Below are 21,092 nucleotides of genomic sequence, written 5' to 3' on the forward strand. Positions count from 1 at the left end.
TTCTGACAGGGGGGCGCCCCCCCCCCCCACCAGAATACACCAGTCAGCGCTCTCAGCCATTGGCTGTAAGCGCTCTTCGGATGCCGATCGGCAAACCTTTTTTGGTCATGCCCCTTAGACAGAAGCCAGGCGAATGGCCAGCGTCCCCACACACAGGCCGAATGTTGGCCGGTTTCTATTGAATAGCCCGATTCTGCCTCATATTTGGCCCGTGTGTACTAGACTTTAGTTGTACCTGTTTACTGTATTTGCTGTCTTCTCTTATTTACAGCCAATATGCAGAATATATACAGATTGTCTGTGCTTTCAGAAAGCGGGGGGCAAGGAGCTAAAGCTACACTCAGCTCAGTGAGAGCTGATTGGAGGGAAGGGACACCCACCGCTTCACACAGCACACAGGAACAGAGCTGAGGTTGTCAATCACAGGCTGTGCTGGACCTCCCCCCTCTGTTACCTTTTTACCTCTTGGTGTCAGGAAAACTTGTAAGAAGTGACTCATGCTGATAGCAGAGGAATGAAGCAGCAGACAGAAATGACACTTAGTGCCCCGGATTGAGACAAGTACACAGTTTAGAAGGATATCTTTGTTCATATTTTATGTCTGAGGTTTACAGCCACTTGTAAGATTGAAATCCTTTATGTGAAGTATGTAAGTATGTCCGTATGAGCTGGTCATATGTTTACAGCAGCCTTTCTTTTTAATGCTTTCTAATTAGGCCGAAGTTATGTTTCTTTCCCTAAAGTGTCCCTTAGTCCCCTTTCACACTTATAGGACTTGTCCCACGATTTTGTACTGCAAAATCGTATGACAAGTCATTCTCCATGATTTTCAATGACTACCATTCATATTGGCATGACTTTAAGTCGTGCCGACTTCAAAGTAGTCCCTGCACTACTTTGGTCCAACTTCCATGCGAGTTGATGTCCACAGACCTCAATGTTAAACCCTCAAGTAGCCTGCAAATCGTACCTGAATAATATAGACACGATTTCAGTACGACTTTGTAAGCACAAGCTGAGAATGGTTAATGCCAAAGTTGTGGCAAAGTCATACAAAGTAGTACTGCTCCCAAATCACGGCAAAATCGCGGCCGCGAAATTACTTTGAAGTCGCACAAGTGTGAAAGGGGCCTTAGTGAGATTTACCCTTCCTATTTGTCCTGTTTACCGTTATCATCAAAAGTAGAAGCAAATCCCAAATTTTGGGTTGACATCAGAACAGGGATAGAAGGAAAATCTTCCAATGGGGACACTAGTTCTGGTGACCCTGATGACAACCAGGGGTTGTCAGAAGTGATTCATGCTGATTGAAGAGGAATGAAGCAGCAGACAGAAATTATACTTAGTCCTCCGGATTGAGACAAGCAGTGGCGGCTGGTGCTAAACATTTTTTTGGGGGACAAACAAACCCCTCCCAGGTCTGCACTCCCCCCCTCCACGGTAGCTTCTCCCGGCCAACCCAATCTGCCTCCTGTCCTGATTGGCCGGGAGGAGAAGCCAGAAGACAATAGCAAATATTAATTCGTTAGTGTCATAAGTGGGTGGGCTCTGCGCCCCGAGCCCAACCTTTCTCAGGCTCTAATCATGTGGTTGAAAAAAAAAAAAACTCATAGAAATATAGGAGTCCGGCGCCCTGCATGCATCTCTGCATGCAACCTGGGGGGGGGGGCAGTGTCCCTGGGCCCCTTATGGACTGGCCACTCCTGGAGACAAGTACACAGCACACCAGTTCTGGTGACCCTGATGACAAACAGGAAGTTAAGGGAAATCTCCCCAATGGGACACAGAGGGCAAAAAAAACCCGAGGGGTTATAACCCTCCTTTACTCTATCTAAAATGAAAATAAGAAGTTTTGCCTTTATAGAAGCAGCAGTAGACAAAGCATCTAATATGAAAGGATGCATCACTAGCTTTCCTTTAGATGCACGTTCCCCTGCAGATCCTCGCCAGTAAATCATATATCCATATATAAGGAACATTCACATCAGAAGGGATCCTAGGGATATCTGATTTGATATAATACCAGGTGCAGTGATCCCAACAGCCAATGAGATAAGTCTATCAGGAATTAGAAGGTCATTTGAACTCTCAGGATCCTTCATGATCCATTACATCCCTCTGTTACAGGAAAGAAGGTTGTGAGGTATAGGAGGTCATAACTTCGCCCCCTGAAAGTGGCAAAAAGCCACACATAATATTCAGTATAGGTCATGTTACAGGTGAATGACTCTGCAGATACATTAGAGGAAATGGCCTGAGACTTTAGACATGTTACGGGTCCTGTTGGAGACTAATAGCCTGCTTCAGAAGATGGGGCTCATTCACAAGAGCCCATGCACTAAAACTACCTGTTATAGCATACAGACTAGAGTTCATGCTGAGAAGAAAGAAAAAGAGAGCGCACCGGCCTAGTGCATTATCCTTGAGAATTTTTTTTTTATTAAAAACAAGATTAAAATCTTAAATTTTGATAAAATTTTTCTCAAGGATAATGCACTAGGCCGGTGCGCTCTCTTTTTCTTTCTTATCGTTTACTACTAGGATAATCCCATCCTGGAGAGCAGCAAGGCCGAAATTCACTGTCCTTTCTGAACCCTTGAGATCATCTAGCTTACACACCTGTGCGCAAGAGTATTTGCTTCTGTAGTAGAGTTCATGCTGTGTTGGCAGTGGTGCCTTGTGGTTTTACAACGCAAGGCACTATTTACCTTTTTTTTTTACTTTTTAGAAATGTCAAAGTGATGTTTCATTCACTCCTATGAACTGCAGCTTTGCTGAAGTTCAAGAATGGATGGGACTTCCAGTGAGTTCCAGTTCAGAAGATACAGCATTTTTCCACTGCGCTCTACAACCCACCCTTAACATATCAGTATGAACAGGGCACATAGAAAACAGTTGTTTTCGGTGATTGGAGTTGATCAAGTGCAGAAAGACACCAATCACCGCACATAGTGTGAACGGGCCCCTAAGGAGCTGGCAACATGTTATATAAGACTGCTAAAGATTACTGCCCCTTTCCAAATCAGTGCTTCCATTCCCACTACTGGGCACTGAAAGGGCTGCAAGTTGGGCACAGGCCCTAAATATGTTAATGGATTTAACGTGTAAAAATGATGCTTATGACCTCCTAAAAAGTATGCATTTTGGGATCATTCATGCTATGTATTGGGACATACTATATTTTATGGTGCATATTTTTTGTATTACATGAGATTGTTGTCCGCCCTGTGTAAATTTTAGCAAAAAAATCTCCACTAAACCTTTTTTTCTTGTGTATTTTATACAGAACCTTTGTATTTCCCTGTCTTAATGATTATTTGTTTTAATTACAGGGTCAGCATCAAACCATCTTGTGCATTTTGCAGTGTGTGAGTAACCTTCGACCAATCCCTGCCGACATAGAAGACACTATACTAGAAAGGATGATTGCAGCCTTTACAATGGTAAGGTTTAAATCAGTAAAATAATAGGGGGGGATACCTGGAATATACCAGATCATAAACATTATAAAATGCTCTGTTATGCCAGCACAATTCTTCTCTCAATCTGTGCAATTTACAGGTCTATATGCCACAATAGTAGTGAATATGGAACCAGCACTAAGGACAATCCACCATATAATCAAAATAAATTATACTCTAAAAGCTGGAATCACCCTATCTTCCCACGGGTAGGTTCTACAATTATAGATAAAATATTCACAGCGCTTAGAATCACAACCCACAAAGCCCCCACACAATCAGGGTCCTTTACTAAATATTATATGTCTGTGCAGATATAAAGAAAAAGTGAAATATTCCATGTAAAAGACATCAAAATTTCAAATGAAATTGTGCTCACATAAAAATCAACCAAACGTGCACTCTTTATTTTTCCAGCCAACAACGTGCTACATCCACATTCAATGGAATTTCACAAAATGGAGTGACCGATAGATCTCATAGGTTCATATATGGCATATCATGGCGATTCCCCATGGTCCCTGAACTCACTTTACTTGTGCACCTCACATACCTATAAAAATGTTATAAAAGAAGCAGCCCCATAATGTAGTATCAGAATTAACTGCTTTTTTTTACTATGCCTACATAGAAAATAGAAAGTGCAAACAGTGCTTTCTGTAAAATCGAAGAGGCTAGAGTCACCACTCCTGGTCTGACATGCTGATGTTACTTCCTCGATGACTTTATCAAGAGGATGTGCCATCAAACAGGAAGCTCCTATTTATATACCATTTCCGCCCTTAGTGTTCTTCTCTTACTATTAAAAACCATATACTACTGAAATATTGGTCACCCCTATGAAGCCCAAAACATTCCAACCATCTGCCTATAGCGCCATAAGATCCACATTAAAAAATATCAATGCTAGACCAAAAATTATACAAATAATAAATAGCACCCTAAGCCCCTGTAATTGATAAGCTAAATAAAATTACCCCATTTAAAAATAAATATGTATTTAATATAGATAAATCTAAAAATACTGTATATATAAAAAAAAAAACACAAAAAAATAAAAATGTCCTAATCCTAAACCTTGTGGACAGCCTTCCCAGAAGAGGTGAAGCTGTTAAAGCTGCAAAGGATGGGCCAAACCAATATTGAACCCTACGGACTAAGACTGGGATGCCATTAAAGTTCATGTGCGTGTAAAGACTTTTGGTAATATAGTGTATATGTGAACACAAGTTTATTTGTTGTTTTTTTACACTGTTGGGGAGATTTACTAAAACTAGAGCACACAGAATCGGGTGCAACTGTGCATAGTAACCAGATTCTGTGTGCTCCAGTTTAAAGGGTAACTCCACTTTTGTGGGGAAAAAAAAAAAAAAAAATAGCAAGTAAAAAAAAAATAATATAGCACATATAATTGTGACACTAATCATATTGTAATTGAATGCTATTAAAAATGACCTTTCCTTTTCAATCTGCAGCTCTGTAATTTTCTGAGAATGCATTGAAATATGGCTACCTGGAATTGTTCTGTACACAGAGTGTGTACTGACCACTTCTCAGAAACATAATTTCCTGCTTGTGTGATTGGCTCACCAATTTTCCCAGAAGTCTGCCTAAGATACAAGTCAGGTTTCAGGCACCCCCTACAACAAAAATGTCATTTTTGGAGAGATAATTTCAATAGGAGCATGTCTAAAGGAATGAAGGCATGCCCAGCAGATTTCCTCATTGGTGCCCTGCAGCTGCACACCTGACAGTTAATTATGAAACCACTCCCATTAGACCCACTCAGTATAGAGGCATAGAGAAACAGAGGGATTTCTTCAGAAAACCAAAAGGTAGGAATCTGCAACAAAGGTTGTTATAATCCTTGAAAACTAAAAATGAAGATCCCTCAAGGTGCAAATCCCTGTTAGTGCTAACTATAAATACATGTGTTAATAACCCCTGTATATGCAAAAATAGCAAATTCTATAATCCTTGCAATGTACATAGATCACCCAGAGGGGAATGTTTTTTTTCTCAACAAAAGTGGAGTTACACTTTAAGTAAATCTGCCTCATTCATTTTTGGGGGGTTTTCATACAATTTATGGGAGGAAACAGTAAATAAAAGGACACTGGATGTATTTGTTGAGAAGAGAAAGAGTGACACCTGGTGGCCATTTATATATTTAATCATGTGCCTGATATGATGCATTTATCTATGAGGGTCTGACCATCTGGCGATGGTGAGCATTTTCTTTTTTTTTAAACTGCAAAGAGGATATATTGACGATGTCTCTTTTTTCTTTATATCTGAACAGACATTTAACATTTAATATTTAGTAAAGGACACTGATTGTGTGGGGAACTTGAGTATTATGAATCTATAGTAAGGGTCCTTTCACACTGGGGCAGTTTGCAGGCGCTATTGCGCTAATAATAGCGCCTGCAAACCGACCCGAAAGTGCCGCTGCTTTGTCTCCAGTGTGAAAGCCCCGATGGATTTCACAATGGAGCGGTGCGCTAGCAGGACGGGAAAAAAAGTCCTGCTAGCAGCATCTTCGGAGTGGTGAAGGAGCGGAGTATATACCGCTCCTTCACCGCTCCTGCCCATTGAAATCAGTGGGACGGCGCGGCTATACCGCCGGCAAAGCGCCTCTGCTGAGGCGATTTGCGATGGTTTTAACCCTTTCTCGGCCACTAGCAGGGGGGTAAAACCGCCCCGCTAGCGGCCGCATACCGACGGTAAAGCGCTGCTTGCAATAGCGGTGCTTTACCGCCGACGCCGCCCCCGCCCCAGTGTGAAAGGGCCCTAAGTGCTGGGAATATATTGTTTATAATACTATATGCCAAAATAAAAAACCTACTATCCATAGGTTCCAATTAAAGAAATTAAATGCTAGATTAAAACTGCAGCATGATGTAGTTAAAATGCTAACCAATTTATAGACAATGTTAAAGTAAAGTTGACACAAAGGCAAGAAAGGAAGAGCTGATGCCACCTTACTATATATTACAGTACAGCAGAGGCTCGGAACAGAAGGTATTCACATTTCATTCATTCACATATCGCAAAAAAACAGGATTATTCCTCATTTCAGAGGCCACCTACACATATGGAAAAATATAAAGGAATCATTTTTATTATTCTGCTGTCTGTTCTGAAATGATGAATAGTTCTCATATTTTTGATATATGTGAAATGAGACATGTGAATCCCTTCTGTTCTAAGAATGTTTCACTTTACGCTTTCTTTTTATATTGCAGTAATAATTCTTATGAACATTTTGCAAGCCTACAAAACTATAAAATGCATCGCTGTGTGATACTGAACCTACATTTCTGAGGTCAGAGAAGACCCATGCACAGTCAGATAGTGACCTGTCAGATCAGACGTTACTGAAGTCTTTAAAGGGTAACTCCACTTTCGTGGGGAAAAAGAAAAAGAAAAAATAATATAGCGCATATAATTGCGACATTAATCATGTTGTAATTGCATGTTATTAAAAATGACCTTTCCTTTTCAATCTGCAGCTCTGTAATTTTCTGAGAATGCATTGCAATATGGCTACCTGGAGTTGTTCTGTACACAGAGTCTGTACTGACCACTCCCCAGAAACATCATTTCCTGCTTGTGTGACTGGCTCACCAATTTTCCCAGAAGTCTGCACTAAAATACAAGTCAGATTTCAGGCATCCCCTGCAACAAAAATGCAATTTTTGGAGAGATACTTTCAATAGGAACCCATCTAAAGGGATTCAGGCCCAGCAGATTTCCTCATTAGTGCCCTGCTGCTGCCGCCACACTTGACAGTTAATTATGAAAACACTCCCATAAGACCCACTCAGAACAGAGGCACAGACTAACACACAGGGATTTCTTCAGAATAACAAAAGGTAGGAATCTGCAACCAAGTTTGTTATACTCCTGGCAATGTACATAGATCACCCAGAGTGGGGTTACACTTTAACTATGTTGAAAAAAAAGGGAACATTATTCAACATTTTGTGCATTTTGTGATCTGCTGTTATTGTCTGCCCCCTACTGGTCAACTTTATAATATGGTATAATTTAAAGGCTAAGTTCACTAAAAAAAAAAAAAATAATTGCACATTTTTTGCAGGCAAAAAAGTGTGCATTTATTTTAATCTTTTTTAGGAACTTGCAGAGCGTTTCCCCGCATCCGATTCCCATAGCAGGAGATTGTGACTTGTTCTCTATGAAGCCGCTTCACACATCTCTGCAGGAGTCCTGTGCCTCTTTTGGTCTGTTTCAGGTCCGAATTCAGCCCAAAATTCGGTCTGAAATTGGATCGGAACTGTGTGTTCGGTAAATGTGAGCCGCTGCGTGTTCTAAATTCTATTCAAGTATGTATTCTTAACTCAAAAAATACCTTCTATTGCTTTCTACCTCCTCCAAATTCCTTTTTTCTTGTTACTGTGATCCAACTTCCTGTTATAGGGTGGGTGGCTGCTATGTTGAGAGGCTTAACTTATGTATATTCACTCTCAGAAAGACAAGGATGATGTGGTGCACTGTAGAGAACAGTCAGTGTGGCCTCATTGCAGTGACAGTTAATGGAGCATACATAGACAGGATCTGAGCCTACTCAATGTTTGCACAGCGCACATATGCCACAAAATATGCTTTAATTACTGTACCAGTAGTGAGATTCCCAAATACACATATAAACCATGGCACAATATTTTTTTAAAACCTACTTTTTTCTACTACATATGCTTTTCAGAATGCAGACTTTACATCTCTGTATGCTGTGGTGTACTTTACACACTACTGACTTCTAACACCTGCAACCCCCCCTTTATTCACAGCTGTGCACCCAGTTTCTCTCATCTCCGCATTCAGCTCCCCATTCACACCTCTCACCTTTGCAGCCATCACCCCTACCCCCCCATCTTCCCCACATACCCACAAACAGATCTCACCTTTGCAGCCATCACCCCCCCCCCCATCCTCCCCACATACCCACACACACCTCTCACCTTTGCAGCCATCACCCCTACCCCCCCATCCTCCCCACATACCCACACACACCTCTCACCTTTGCAGCCATCACCCCTACCCCCCCATCCTCCCCACATACCCACACACACCTCTCACCTTTGCAGTCATCACCCCTACCCCCCCATCCTCCCCACATACCCACACACACCTCTCACCTTTGCAGCCATCACCCCTACCCCCCCATCCTCCCCACATACCCACACACACCTCTCACCTTTGCAACCAGCTCTCCCCCTTCCACAACTCTCATTGCTGCATCTCCCCCTTATCTCCACAGTACTCACCTTTGCACAGGTTTGTGGCAGTGAGGTTTGTGCAATACTGTGTGCACAGTTCACTAGTACTGAAATGCTTGTTAGACATGTAGCACAGAGCTGAGGAGGAGTTTTGGAGCATTTCCAGACCTGACAGGCGGCGGGCGGGCAGGCAGACAGGGACAGAAGCTGGCAGCTGTCAAAGCAGCGTGTAAATTATACAAAAAAAGAATGCGGTCGGTCATAGCATTTTGATTCACAGTGAGTGCTGTGAATACAATTGCTGTGACCGACCGCATTTTTTTTTTTTTTTTTTGTATAATTTACACGCTGCTTTTTTTTAAAACGAACCTTTACATATCCTTTAAGTGAAGGACATTTAAAGGTTTGTTTTTTAAAAAAACAAAAAAATAACAAACATGTCATACTTACCTCCTCTGTGGAGTTTGTTTTGTATAGAGTGGCCCCGATCCTCCTCTTCTGGGGTCCATCAGCGGTGCTCCTGGCTCCTCCTCTTCTCGAGTGCCCCGTTGGAGAGCCGCTCTCCCTTGGGGCACTCGTGCAGGCGCGCTCCCGTGTCCTGCTGCTGCATCCAGACACAGACAGCATTAAGGTGAAAAACCTTGAGGGTTTACAACCCCTTTAACAACGGATGCAGGGCACTGGGTGTCCCCGGTTCTAATGACACTCCTGCTTATCAATACGGATATAATGTTTATTAACTAGCATTCCAGGGTCAACAATGTGTGCACTGGGAAGGTATACTGTAGTTCAAACAGCAGAGAAGGATCTGTTGGCCAGCAGTTTCTGTGGAAAGGCTCTCAACACCTAGATATGTAAAGGAAAGCAGGAGCAGTGTTTTAAAATGAGGCCCGCTGGTATGTACTATATATGGGATCTGAAATTACTTAGAGGGATTTTTGTAAAAAGTTACTAAAGATGAACTTACAATTTAAAAGTGTAAAGCATGGGTGCTTAACCAGTGGCCCTCCAGCTGTTATGGAACTACAAGTCCCATGAGGCATTGCAAGTGGCTGACAGTTACATGGATGACCCCCAAAGGCAGAGGCATGATGGGACTTGTAGTTTCGCAACAGCTGGAGGGCCACAAGTTAAACACCCATGCTTGAAGCGGTTAGTTCACCTTTACAAAAAAATATAAAGGTGAACTAACATCAGACATCCTTCCCCCGATCCCCACTGTACTTACCTCTGAGGTTGCCAAGCTGTCAGCACCCCCAATGGCTCTTCCAGCAGTCCAGGGAAGCACTTCCACAACAGACCTAATCAATTTACTGTGACAGCTCTGACCAATCAGAGTCAATCTGGTCTGTCCTGGAAGCTCTGCATGAAGAATAGGGAGAAGAGCAAGGATATCAGATCCCGAGACTGCTGGAGCTGCTGCGAGGGTGCTGACAGCTTGGCAACCCTAGAGGTGTTTGCAATATATATGTGATTCTGCACTTTCAGGTTTTGGACGCGAGTGCGCACCGCCGGCAACTTGCTCCCGCTGTGATTTTACACAGCGGGAGCTGATCAATGGATACCGCGTACATGATGTCCGCTGGCACCCGCTGATACACTCATAAAATGCCAGTCTGCCTATGGGAACAAGACAGATTGACAATCTGTCAGTGCAGAAGGCAAAAATCCTGTGTTCCTGTGAAATAGGAACACCGATCCATGCCTTGTACTAGTAAAAGCACCTCCCCCACTACACTGAATCACATGGTAGGCACACAGTTAACCTTTTTATTGCCCCTAATGTTAACCCCTTCCCTGCCATTGTCATTAGTACAGTGACAGTGCATATTTTTAGCACTGATCATTGTATTAGTGTCACTAGTTCCAAAAAAAGTGTCAGTTAGGTGTCCTATTTGTCCCCCGCAATATTGCAGTCCTGCTATAAGTCGCTGATCACCCCCATTACTAGTAAAAACAATAAATAAATACAAATATATCCCATAGTTTGTAGACGCTATAACTTTTGAGCAAACCAATCAGGCCTCATGTACACTGCTGCTGATAAACGGATGTTTAGAAGCAGTTGGGCATTTTTTTCAGCTGCCCCTGAACTCTCCTTTATGTCATCTTATCAGTACATGTACACAGGGTCGTTTATAGTCATTTCTAGGCAGTTGAGTTTAGAAGCATTTTTTGGAAAGCAAAAAAATGCGTTCATGACGGACGTTCAGAAGCATTTGAAACAGCGAATACCTGTAACAGCACTCGCCGGTAACTCGCACCGCGTTTCGTTTGCAGGCGTTTTTAATGGAGATACATTTTTGACTATTTAAAAAAATACACAAACACGGCATTTAAACGCGACAAAACAAATGTTTTTAAACGTCGGTTACTATCTGTCAAGTTGAATCGTTTAGAAGAGGTTTTAAAACGTCCCGTGTACATTAACCCTCAATACACGTTTATTGGGATTTTTTTTTACCAAAAATATGTAGCAGAAAACATATTGGCCTAAATTTATGAAGAAATTCGATTTTAAAAAAATAAATATTATTGGGTATGTTTTAGAGCAGAAAATAAAAAATATTGTTTTGTACAGCATCGCAGTGCTATATCGCAAAAAAAAAAACGGCCTGGTCAGGAAGGGGGGGGGTAAATCTTCCGGAGCCGACGTGGTTCCATCGATTTCATCCAATTCACAAATCCAATCACTAACTTCAATGGTATCTTCATCTGCTGGATTTAGTGGCAAAGGAAGAGCAACAGATGCAATGGGGGTTATTTACGAAAGGCAAATCCACTTTGCACTGCAAGTGCACTTGGAAGTGCAGTCACTCTAAATCTGAGGGGTAGATCTGAAATGGGGGGAAGCTCTGCTGATTGTATCATCCAATCATGTGCAAGCTAAAATGCTGTTTTTTATTTTCCTTGCATGTCCCCCTCGGATCTACAGTGGCTTTACTTCCAAGTGCACTTGCAGTGCAAAGTGGATTTGCCTTTAGTAAATAACCCCCAATGCATAGTGAAATAATCCCTGATGTGTAAGCAGGATATCTCATGTCATATAGTACATTCCTAAAAAAATGAATGAAACAGCAAATCTCTTTATATCCTTGTTCAGACATGTTACTTATATACACATATCCTGGGATGAATTCAAGTATTTCTAGAATGCAAGTTATGTGGTCGGCGGTTCTGAGAGTAAATGTCATTGTCTAAAGATAAATGTATGAAGGTGGATACAATTGAGAACCGTTCCAAGTCCTCTTATATCAGGACCAGGAATATCACAACTTTCATACTGTAATAAAAAAAAATAGAGCAGGTGATGTCAATCAGAATGCACAATGTGGTGTAATGTACAGACACTAATTGGGAATGCTGTAGCCAGCCTTTCACAATGACATGCTTAACTGTGCAGCATTATCAAGGGAGCCGTCAATTAGTAATTCTTGTAAGTGCAGAATACACCATTTATTCACAGAAAGTTGTTCCACTTCAAAGAAGAAGTATTTTTTTCTTGGGGGAGGTGATTACAATACTCTGGATTCTTCTTCCATATTGGCAGTTATTTCAATATGCTGTTCCATAGCCTTTAAATATATCAAAATTATGGCAAAAGGCGCAAATTATTGACTTCAGGTTTCAGTAAAAGTTAACAGGACGGTCATGCTTACAAAAAACATTTTCGACAATTGTCTTCCAACTTTGCGGCAACAAGAAGACCCTTTCCTGTTCAGCATGACTGTGCCCCTGTGTACAAAGCCAGCTTTATAAAGACATTGGGGGGAATTCAATAAAGCTGCTGTCCCCCTTTTCTGGCGTTAATCCCTCTTGTTAATGCGCCAAATTCATGCAACACTTTTGATTTTGACAGCAACTCATGCACCAAATTCAGGGAGTTCTAAAATGCTCCACTTTTACATTGTGGTGCTATGAATGCGCCAAATTCAAAATAAAAAAAAGGACAAGTCGTATCTTGCGAAAGTGGAGCTAACTTGGACCATCTCTCTGTTCATATACCGAGAGAGAAACTGGAGCAGCCAGATTCTTGCATGCATTCTAAAAGTGGTGCAATGTGTGCCAAACTCCAGTACAAGTTCTAGAAAGGTACATGAATTTGGTGCATGCTGCACCTCTTTTAGAATGCATGGGAGGCACTTTCACAAAAATGCTGTCCGCATCTTTATGAGTTCCATGGATATCGTTTATGAGTTTGATGTAGAGGAACTTGCGTGTCCTACAAAGAACCTCAACCATACTGAACACCTTTGGGATAAATTGGTATGCGAACTGCAAGCCCAGTGTTTTTGTCTAACACTAATACTTTTGACCTCACAAAGGTTCTTTAAGCTGAAGGGGCACAAAGACACACTCCAAAATCTTGTGGAGTGGCTGATGTAGTCACAAGGGGGTCAGGTATGGGGGCGAAAATCCACTTTTACACCCATTTTTTTTTAGCAAAAGATTTTGTATTAAACAAAATTATACTAGTACAGTATGGATACAACAATTGCATCAACAGACAATTACTGGCTGTGGTTTTGAAATGGAACATCCATGCAGCACGCTGGATCTCTGTGTTGTGGCCCACCATGTCCTGGGCTAAGTTCACTACCTGTTGGGCATCTGTGGGCACTTTTAGGAGTGGCATCCATGTGCTTCAATGCTCTGCCTTCCTGTACCCATCACTAAAACAAAGCCAATACTGTCACGTAGAGTAATCTCTGCCCAATTGTACAAGTATAGTCCTGGCTGGATGCAGAAAGAGAGAAAGTGGCACAGGATCAGGTAAGAGATCACTGACCAAAAATGTTGGGGGGAGGCTCAAATTTTCTACTACTGACCAATATGGGGCTGTAAATAAATACTGCCACTGACAACTAATGTGGAGGTGGAAGTTAAATAATACTGCCACTAACCACTAAAGCAGAGCTGGGGGTGTTAAAAAATGCTGCCCCTGACCACCAATGCGGTACTGGTGGAGGTTAAATAATAATGACACTGACAATTACTGTGGAGAATTAAAGTGTTACTAAACCCAGGACCCTGCATTCGCTTTTACCTGGTCTCCCACAGTACACAGAACATGGAAAAGCAATTATTTTAGTAAATATAAACTGCTAAATACCTTTTTTCATCAGCAGTATATAGCAGTCTTATACATACCAAACTGAGCATGTGCAGCCTCTGTAAATATCAGGAAATATATTGGAGTCAGTGGAAGGAGATGATCAGGGGAGACAGGATCAAACAGCTTTTTTACACAATGCAGAGTATAACAAGCATGCTTTACTGCATATACGGACTGATTTTACTGTCGTGGGTTTAGTAACACTTTAACTACTTCAGCCCCGGAAGATTTTATGCCCTTAATAACTAGAGCATTTTTTGCGATTCAGCACTACATCGCTTTAACTGACAATTGCACGGTCGTGCGATGTTGTACCTAAACAAAATTGACGTCCTTTTTTCCCCACAAATAGAGTATTCTTTTGGTGGTATTTTATCACCTCTGCGGGTTTTATTTTTTGCGCTATAAACAAAAAAAGAGCGACAGTTTTGAAAAAAAAAAACAATATTTTTTTACTTTTTGCTATAATAAATATCCCCCAAAAATATATGAAAAGACTAATTTCTTTCTCAGTTTAGGCCAATACATATTCTTCTACATATGTTTGGTAAAAAAAAATTGCAATAACTGTATATTGATTGGTTTGCGCAAAAGTTATAGCGTCTACAAAATAGGGCATAGATTTATGGCATTTTAATTATTCACTTTTTTTATTAGTAAAGGCGGTGATCTGCGATTTTTATCGGGACTGCGACATTGTGGTGGACATATCAGACACTTTTGACACTATTTTGGGACCATTGACATTTATACAGCGATCAGAGCTAAAAATAGCCACTGATTACTGTGTAAATGTCACTGGCAGGGAAGGGGTTAAACACTAGGGGGGCGATCAATGGGTTAACTGTGTTCCCTCAGCATGTTCTAACTGTAGGGGGGGATGGGCTACCTAGGACATGACAGAGATCACTGCTCCTGATGACAGGGAGCAGTAGATCCCTGTCATGTCATGAGGCAGAACAGGGAAATGCCTTGTTTACATACACATTCTCCATTCTGCCTCTCCTCGTCGTAATCACGGGCCTGCGGCAGACATCGAGTCCGCGGGTACGCTCCTGCGGCGGGCGAATGCGCCCGCGATTATGAAGGGATGTACGAGTACACTCTTTTGTGCACCCGTGCCATTCTGCCGACGTACATCGGCGTGCGGTGGTCTGGGAGCAGTTAAATAGCACTGCCACTGGTCACCAAAGTGCAGGGAGTGGGGTTAATAGTACAGCCACAGAAACCAGTGCTGGGGGTTAATTGCATCCACTGACATCAATGCTGGGGGTTATTATAGCAATCACTAGCACTAATGCTGGAGGTTATTGTTGTGGCCACTAACGTCATTGCTGAGGGTTATTATAGCAGCCAATAGCACTAATGCTGGAGGTTATTATTGTGGCCATTAACGCCAATGCTTGGAGTTACAATTACTTTGCTGCCACTGCCCTAAGGCCCCTTTCACACTGGGGCGGTAGGGGGCGTCGGCGGTAAAACAGCGCTATATTTACTGCGGTATTCGGCCGCTAGCGGTGCGGTCTTAACCCCCCGCTGGCGGCCGAAAAAGGGTTAAAACCCCTCGTATAGCGCGGCTATAGCCGCGGTATAGCCGCGCTGTCCCATTGATTTCAATGGGCAGAAGCGGTTTAGGAGCGGTGAATACACCGCTCCAAAGAAGCGGCTGACAGGAGATTTTTTCTTCTCCTGCCAGCGCACCGCTTCAGTGTGAAAGCCCTCGGGCTTTCACACTGAACAAACAGCGGAGCCTGTTTAGGGGCGGTTTGCAGGCACTATTTTTGGTGCAATAACGCCTGCAAACCGCCCCAGTGTGAAAGGGGTCTTACAATGGGGCTTATTTTAATCCTATCTTCTCTTCAGTGTGTGTTGCAAAGCACTGCAAAAAAATTAAACAGGACCAAAACAGATCAAAACTGGTGCATTTGTGTCATTAATATTGTGGCCACTTACATCAATGCAGGTAGTTACTATCATTATATTGCAACTGTCCTAACAGTGGGGCTTATTTTAATATTATTTTTAATCTCTTCAGTTAGAGAAGCTGTCACTTGAAGAATCTACTGAATCTAACACTTCTGTGAATGTCAAATTGCTGGTTCCAAGCTGCACACTTTAGTTCTCCCTCCAACCTCTATTGTCACTGGAGAAAACACAAGTGACATAGGGGTCGATGGCATGAACTACAGTGTGTGGTCTCTGACCAGGAATCCGAGACTCCCAAACATGTCGGATTCAGAAGATTCTCTTCAATATAACACCAATTGTCACAGGTCAGGACAGAGGTGCGTATTAAAGTAGAACTAAAGACAAAACGTTTTTTTTTTAATTTTGGAAAGTGTAGGGGGGGGTTATAACCCCTGTCAGTTTTTTTGCCCCCCTTATCCCATTGGGCTGATTTCCTTTACTTCCTGTCCCATAGCCAAACAGGAAGTGAGAGGAAATCCCTCCAAAGAGAAGGAATCCTTGGTTGTCACCAGGGTCAACAGAACTAAACATTTTAGATTTTCTTTCACTTTCACTCTTGGTGATAACAGCAAACGGGACAAAAAGACAAGATATATCTCCCTAATGGGGACATATACAGCAATAAAAACCAGAGAGGTGTTCTAATCCTACTCTACTATATCCAAAACTAAAAAAAAATTGCCTTTAGTTTTCATTTAAGCATCTTTTTGTAGGGGAAACATTTAACAGGGTTGCTTTACATTGTTACATAGTCTGGTTGAATAAAAGACACAAGTCCATCTAGTTCAACCAATAGTGCTTTAAGGCAACAGCTTATAACACATGGGAATCTAGAACAGTGATTGACAGGGAATCCACTGACACGCAATGCAGTTTTAATATTGCAGAGAGAAAAAGGACATAAAATGTTTTAAATCATTTAATACAATGATCAGTTATATGCACCACAGTTATAATAATGTATTTTTACTGGCTTGAGTAGAATTTTCCAGATTATTTTAAGCTGTTGTTTCCATTGCTTCTTCTATTTTAAACACCAAAGTTTAGGCCAGAAAGGTTACAATGTTAGAATTATTCACGATTCACATGTTTATGGTGGAAGCAATGAGTACAGTGAATGCCAAGCTGTTGGCTTCTGTACAGACCACCCGCACAACAAACCTGGCATTAGACTGTCATAAAATACTGGACGAATTTCTCAGACTTTGAATGGTTTTGCCATATAGAACCAGGTTGGGTCTCAAGAAATGCAGATGAGTGTATTCACAGGAGAAACTTTCATCCACATTTGATTAGTAGTGTCTGCCTTCACAACGACCACCTAAGGAGTCTCAATGTTCAAAGGACCAGCAACCCCTTTACATTTACAAGCGCTTTAAAATATCTCACCATGGATAAAGCGGTGAGGGTATACCTCTAATTTAACTTCAAGCTTTATCCATTAGAAATATATCATAGAGTATTGTTCTTAGGTTTATCCAATTACTTTAGGGGAGCAGCAAAGATTTTTTCCCGTTGCAGCAAATTAGAGCATGCTTTAAAAGGGTTTTATGTACAAACACATTGTCACACCAGGCTTCCTATATGAGAGACATCCCAAAGCCTATAGTGGGTGTGTTTGGGAAAACCTTTTCAGTGGTACAAGCAGTAAGCAAAAGGAGTTCCCAGATTACCAGATTTCCAACAAAAGGTAGTAGAGTAGCTTGGGCACTAAAGCAATACCTGGATGCTAAATGGAAGACCTGAATGTGTAGGTGTATTTATGCATTTTGAGGCTGTAGCCTGAACAACAAGCAAACAGCTAAATACTTGGTTGAAATACGGTAGTTACATTGGTCCAGCTTGGACCATAACTTTGCATATACCATACCTGGCTGATGCCCCTGGAAGCTAGAAATCACTGAAGTAGAATCCTCTACTCCAGTAATCTCCACTTGCTTCCAGGTCCAGCGCTGAATGGCTGCTCTGCTACATTCTGATCACAGAAGGCTGGCCGCTTGGCACGGGCCCCATTCGGAGAATCCAAAGGAGAAACACACCAAGTATGCGCTGTTCCAAAACACCCCATAGCAATATCCTCATAAGCCAGGCTTTGCATGGGGGCCAGCCCGGTCACAGCCATGGTCACTATGTAGAAATCATGAAGATGGCGGCACTCATGGAGCTTGGCATGATTTTTCCATTCACAGAATGCTTTGCTATCATTCAGAAGATGCAAAGCATTCTCTGAGTGGCGCCCCTTGCGAGTCATCAACCTTCTGTGTGCAGAATGCAGCAGGTTAAAGAAAATCTCTAAATATGTTATGCCTAAATGTACTTTTTTGTCCTTATGAAAAATAGCAGTGCACTTCCTGGTATGTGAGTGTGCCTAGGCACTCATGTGCTTACAGCCTTATAGCTGTATATCTGCCTTTGACTTCTAGTCACTTCACTTCTGCCTCTGACTGCTAGTCTCAGGTGATTTTGAGTGAGATTTGGTGATTGTGCTTCTTGTTGGAGAAGAATTAACTGGCATGCATCCCCCTGCTTCTGCTTTTGGGGTCATTCACACCATTAGGTTATGCCCTGGGCAGCGTTGCCCAGTACAGTCCCAATGCAAAGACAGGGCAATTTTTCTTGTTTCCTATGGAGTCAGTTGACACCATTGCGTTGTGGTGATGTGCGTAGAGAAAAAGTAGTGCATGTACTAATTTTTCTTTCAGCACACCAAGTTGCAGCGAAAACTACCAAATTCCAACACTGCTGTGTGAACAGAATGCAATGAAATGTCACTTGTGACATTTCAGTAGAGTTCTATAAAAAAAAATGTAAACACTGGGGTCTATTTACTAAAACTGGAGCATGAAAAATCTTGTGCAGCGCTGCACAGAATCCAATCAGCTCCGGGTTTTTTTTTTGTCAAAGCTTAATTGAAAAAGATGAAGTTAGAAGCTGATTGGCTACCATGCACAGTTGCATCAGATTTAGTAAATCAATCCCAATGTGTCTGGATCCATGCTCCAGCACTGTGTTCTTCCAGTGCACATTAGTGGCAGTGCGTTTAGCACAGCCGCTGATGTGAATGGATCCTTACTCATTCTGTTAATCTGTGCCTTTTGCACCTCTTCTACTGCATCTTGAATCCCCCCTCCCCCCCAACCAGTCATCAGATCAGCAATCATCCCTGGGGGCAGCTCTGAGATAGCAAAGCCCGGCCTCTACCAAGATGGCAGCCTCCATTCAGAGACACGGTGGACAGAAAGGCATGGTAAATCACTAATGAGGAAAGATCAGCTGCAGGAACACTACATGTAACACTGGTGACTGGTCATTTGCCCTCCGTATGGCTTTTTTTGAGCAAAACTTTCAGTGTTCAGGTAATCTTTAAAATGTATGAAGGGTCAGAGGTCTCTGTGATGAGTTTTCTATGGAACCCTATCCGATATGTGTTACACTCCTCATTGTAGGTGATTTCTAACCCAATGAATCTTTGTTTTGTAGGTTAAGAAATGTTCTAAGGAAGGCCCTATGGTTTTCAACACTCTGAAACCGATCTTTGAGCACATCTTGACGAATATCAGAAAGTAGGCGTGACAAGACTTTGGCAGCCCTGGAGCTCACAGACCTGGCCTTGCAATGTTGAAATGTGTTTCATTTCTGTGAGGCTCGTCATGTGCGTTTCCTGTGAGGTTTGTGTTTAAGTGTTGGCTACACAAAGGGCTTCAAATACAAAGAATGTAGAAACCTCGAGATGACTTGATATTCAGCGAACTCTTTTGTAATTATTACTTGTCTCTAAAAAGCCTTGTTCACTGTGTTTTACAGCATTCTTTATATGTTTCCAAAGTCTGGTTTAATATTTGTAGTTAATATTTGTAGATGTTCCTGTTTAATTTATTACATTCTGACTTGGGCATACTGCTGCCAGTTAGCAGACCCTGTCCAGCTAATGCACTGTGAACTGTTTATTGTATTCAGTATGAAGGATTCTCAGCGGAGGAGGACTGGTCGAGCCTTGACAGACCAGCTGTAGAATTCTGACAGCCATATGTTTATAATGTTTTGCGGTACAATAATTTATATAGAGACGTTACAAAAGAAGACATTTCAGGTAGGGATGTTTTTAAAGAAAAAAAAAAGAAACTGAACCGAATTCTCTTTTATAGGCCTTACATTTTTAACAGTCTCTGTTTTACAGCATATAAAAATGGAGGAAGGAAAAAGTGAAGTTGTTGCCCATACCAACATTGCTGCCTGTATTGTCTGAAAAAATTAGGACACCTTCCTGCTGTAGGAAAATTGGGCATGGTGCTTCAAAGTAAAAAAGTGCCTCTTGCTTGGACTGTCCTGCAGAAGGATGGACACTTATTAAAGAGTATCTAAACCTGAAAATCAAACGTAATATACTGTAGCTTATCAGTCGTTTAACATGATGGCTGCATTCGTTTTCATTTTCCAAACTATGAACATTTTCAGAAAGTACAGAAAATATCTGTTGATCTTGCCAGAAATGCAGTGTGCTTATGAGCTGAAAAGAAAGCACAAACATCTCAGATATCCCAAGTCTCCCGCGAAGTGCGGTAGTCTCCCGCATTTCTGCTGCTGCACACCCGCAAGCGCCTCCCGATATCCCGGCTGCAGGGCTTATTCTAGATGGTTCGCTGGTTCACAGCAGAGAATAATCGGTGAGGCGAGAGGGACAGCTGTGAACACCGATCTCCCTGTATAGCTTTTTAGCCGGCAGCCGCTTCTCCTTCTCTCCCTCTGGCAACTGTCGGGTAAAAAGCTATACAGGGAGATCGGTGTTCACAGCTGTCCCTCCCGCTGCACTAATCATTCCCGGTTGTTCCCTGTGTCCTCCCCCTCCGGCCGCTCCTCTGGCCCCCTGTCCTTCTCCGGCCCCCCCTCCATGTCCTCCTCCACCCCCCCCCCCCATGTTCTCTGACTCCCTGTCCTCCTCCACCCTCCGTCCCCCTCAGCTGGCTTCCCTCCTCTTCTGTCCCACTAGTCTCATCAGCCCACCATGTAATTGAGATTAACAAAGACAAACATATAAAGGCCAACCATAACTCCCTCCATAAACACAATGGAGAAATGGGTGTAGCCACTCAGGGGCAAAAAGTGTGTTATTTGCATGATCACAGGGTAAAAGTTAAGTGAAAAAAACAAATGGCAGCCACCACATCTAAGGCCCTGTTCACACGGGGCAATTACATCTGTGCCCAATTCAGGGCTGTGCATCACGGTGCCAGCAATCCCATTGTTGTCTATTGGGAAGCAGCTGCATGAACACAACTGCTGTGTCCCAATATGACATGCATGTGG

General features: G+C 42.3%; 1 protein-coding gene across 2 annotated transcripts in view; it reads left to right on the forward strand.

Annotated features, from left to right (window-relative positions):
- PTPDC1 (protein tyrosine phosphatase domain containing 1) overlaps positions 1-20,439 on the forward strand; it is a 161,684-nt gene extending 141,245 nt beyond the window's left edge. For both annotated transcript variants that reach the window (XM_073592333.1, XM_073592332.1), the window contains exons 9-10: positions 3,333-3,443; positions 19,269-20,439. In XM_073592333.1, coding sequence (XP_073448434.1) covers positions 3,333-3,443; positions 19,269-19,355 — 198 coding nt within the window. In that variant the 3' untranslated portion in view covers positions 19,356-20,439. The remainder of the gene's footprint in view (positions 1-3,332; positions 3,444-19,268) is intronic.
- The last annotated feature ends 653 nt before the right edge of the window (positions 20,440-21,092 follow it).

This window comes from Aquarana catesbeiana, linkage group LG07 (genome assembly GCF_042186555.1).
Source record: "Aquarana catesbeiana isolate 2022-GZ linkage group LG07, ASM4218655v1, whole genome shotgun sequence".
In the NCBI taxonomy this organism is placed as follows: Eukaryota; Metazoa; Chordata; class Amphibia; order Anura; family Ranidae; genus Aquarana; species Aquarana catesbeiana.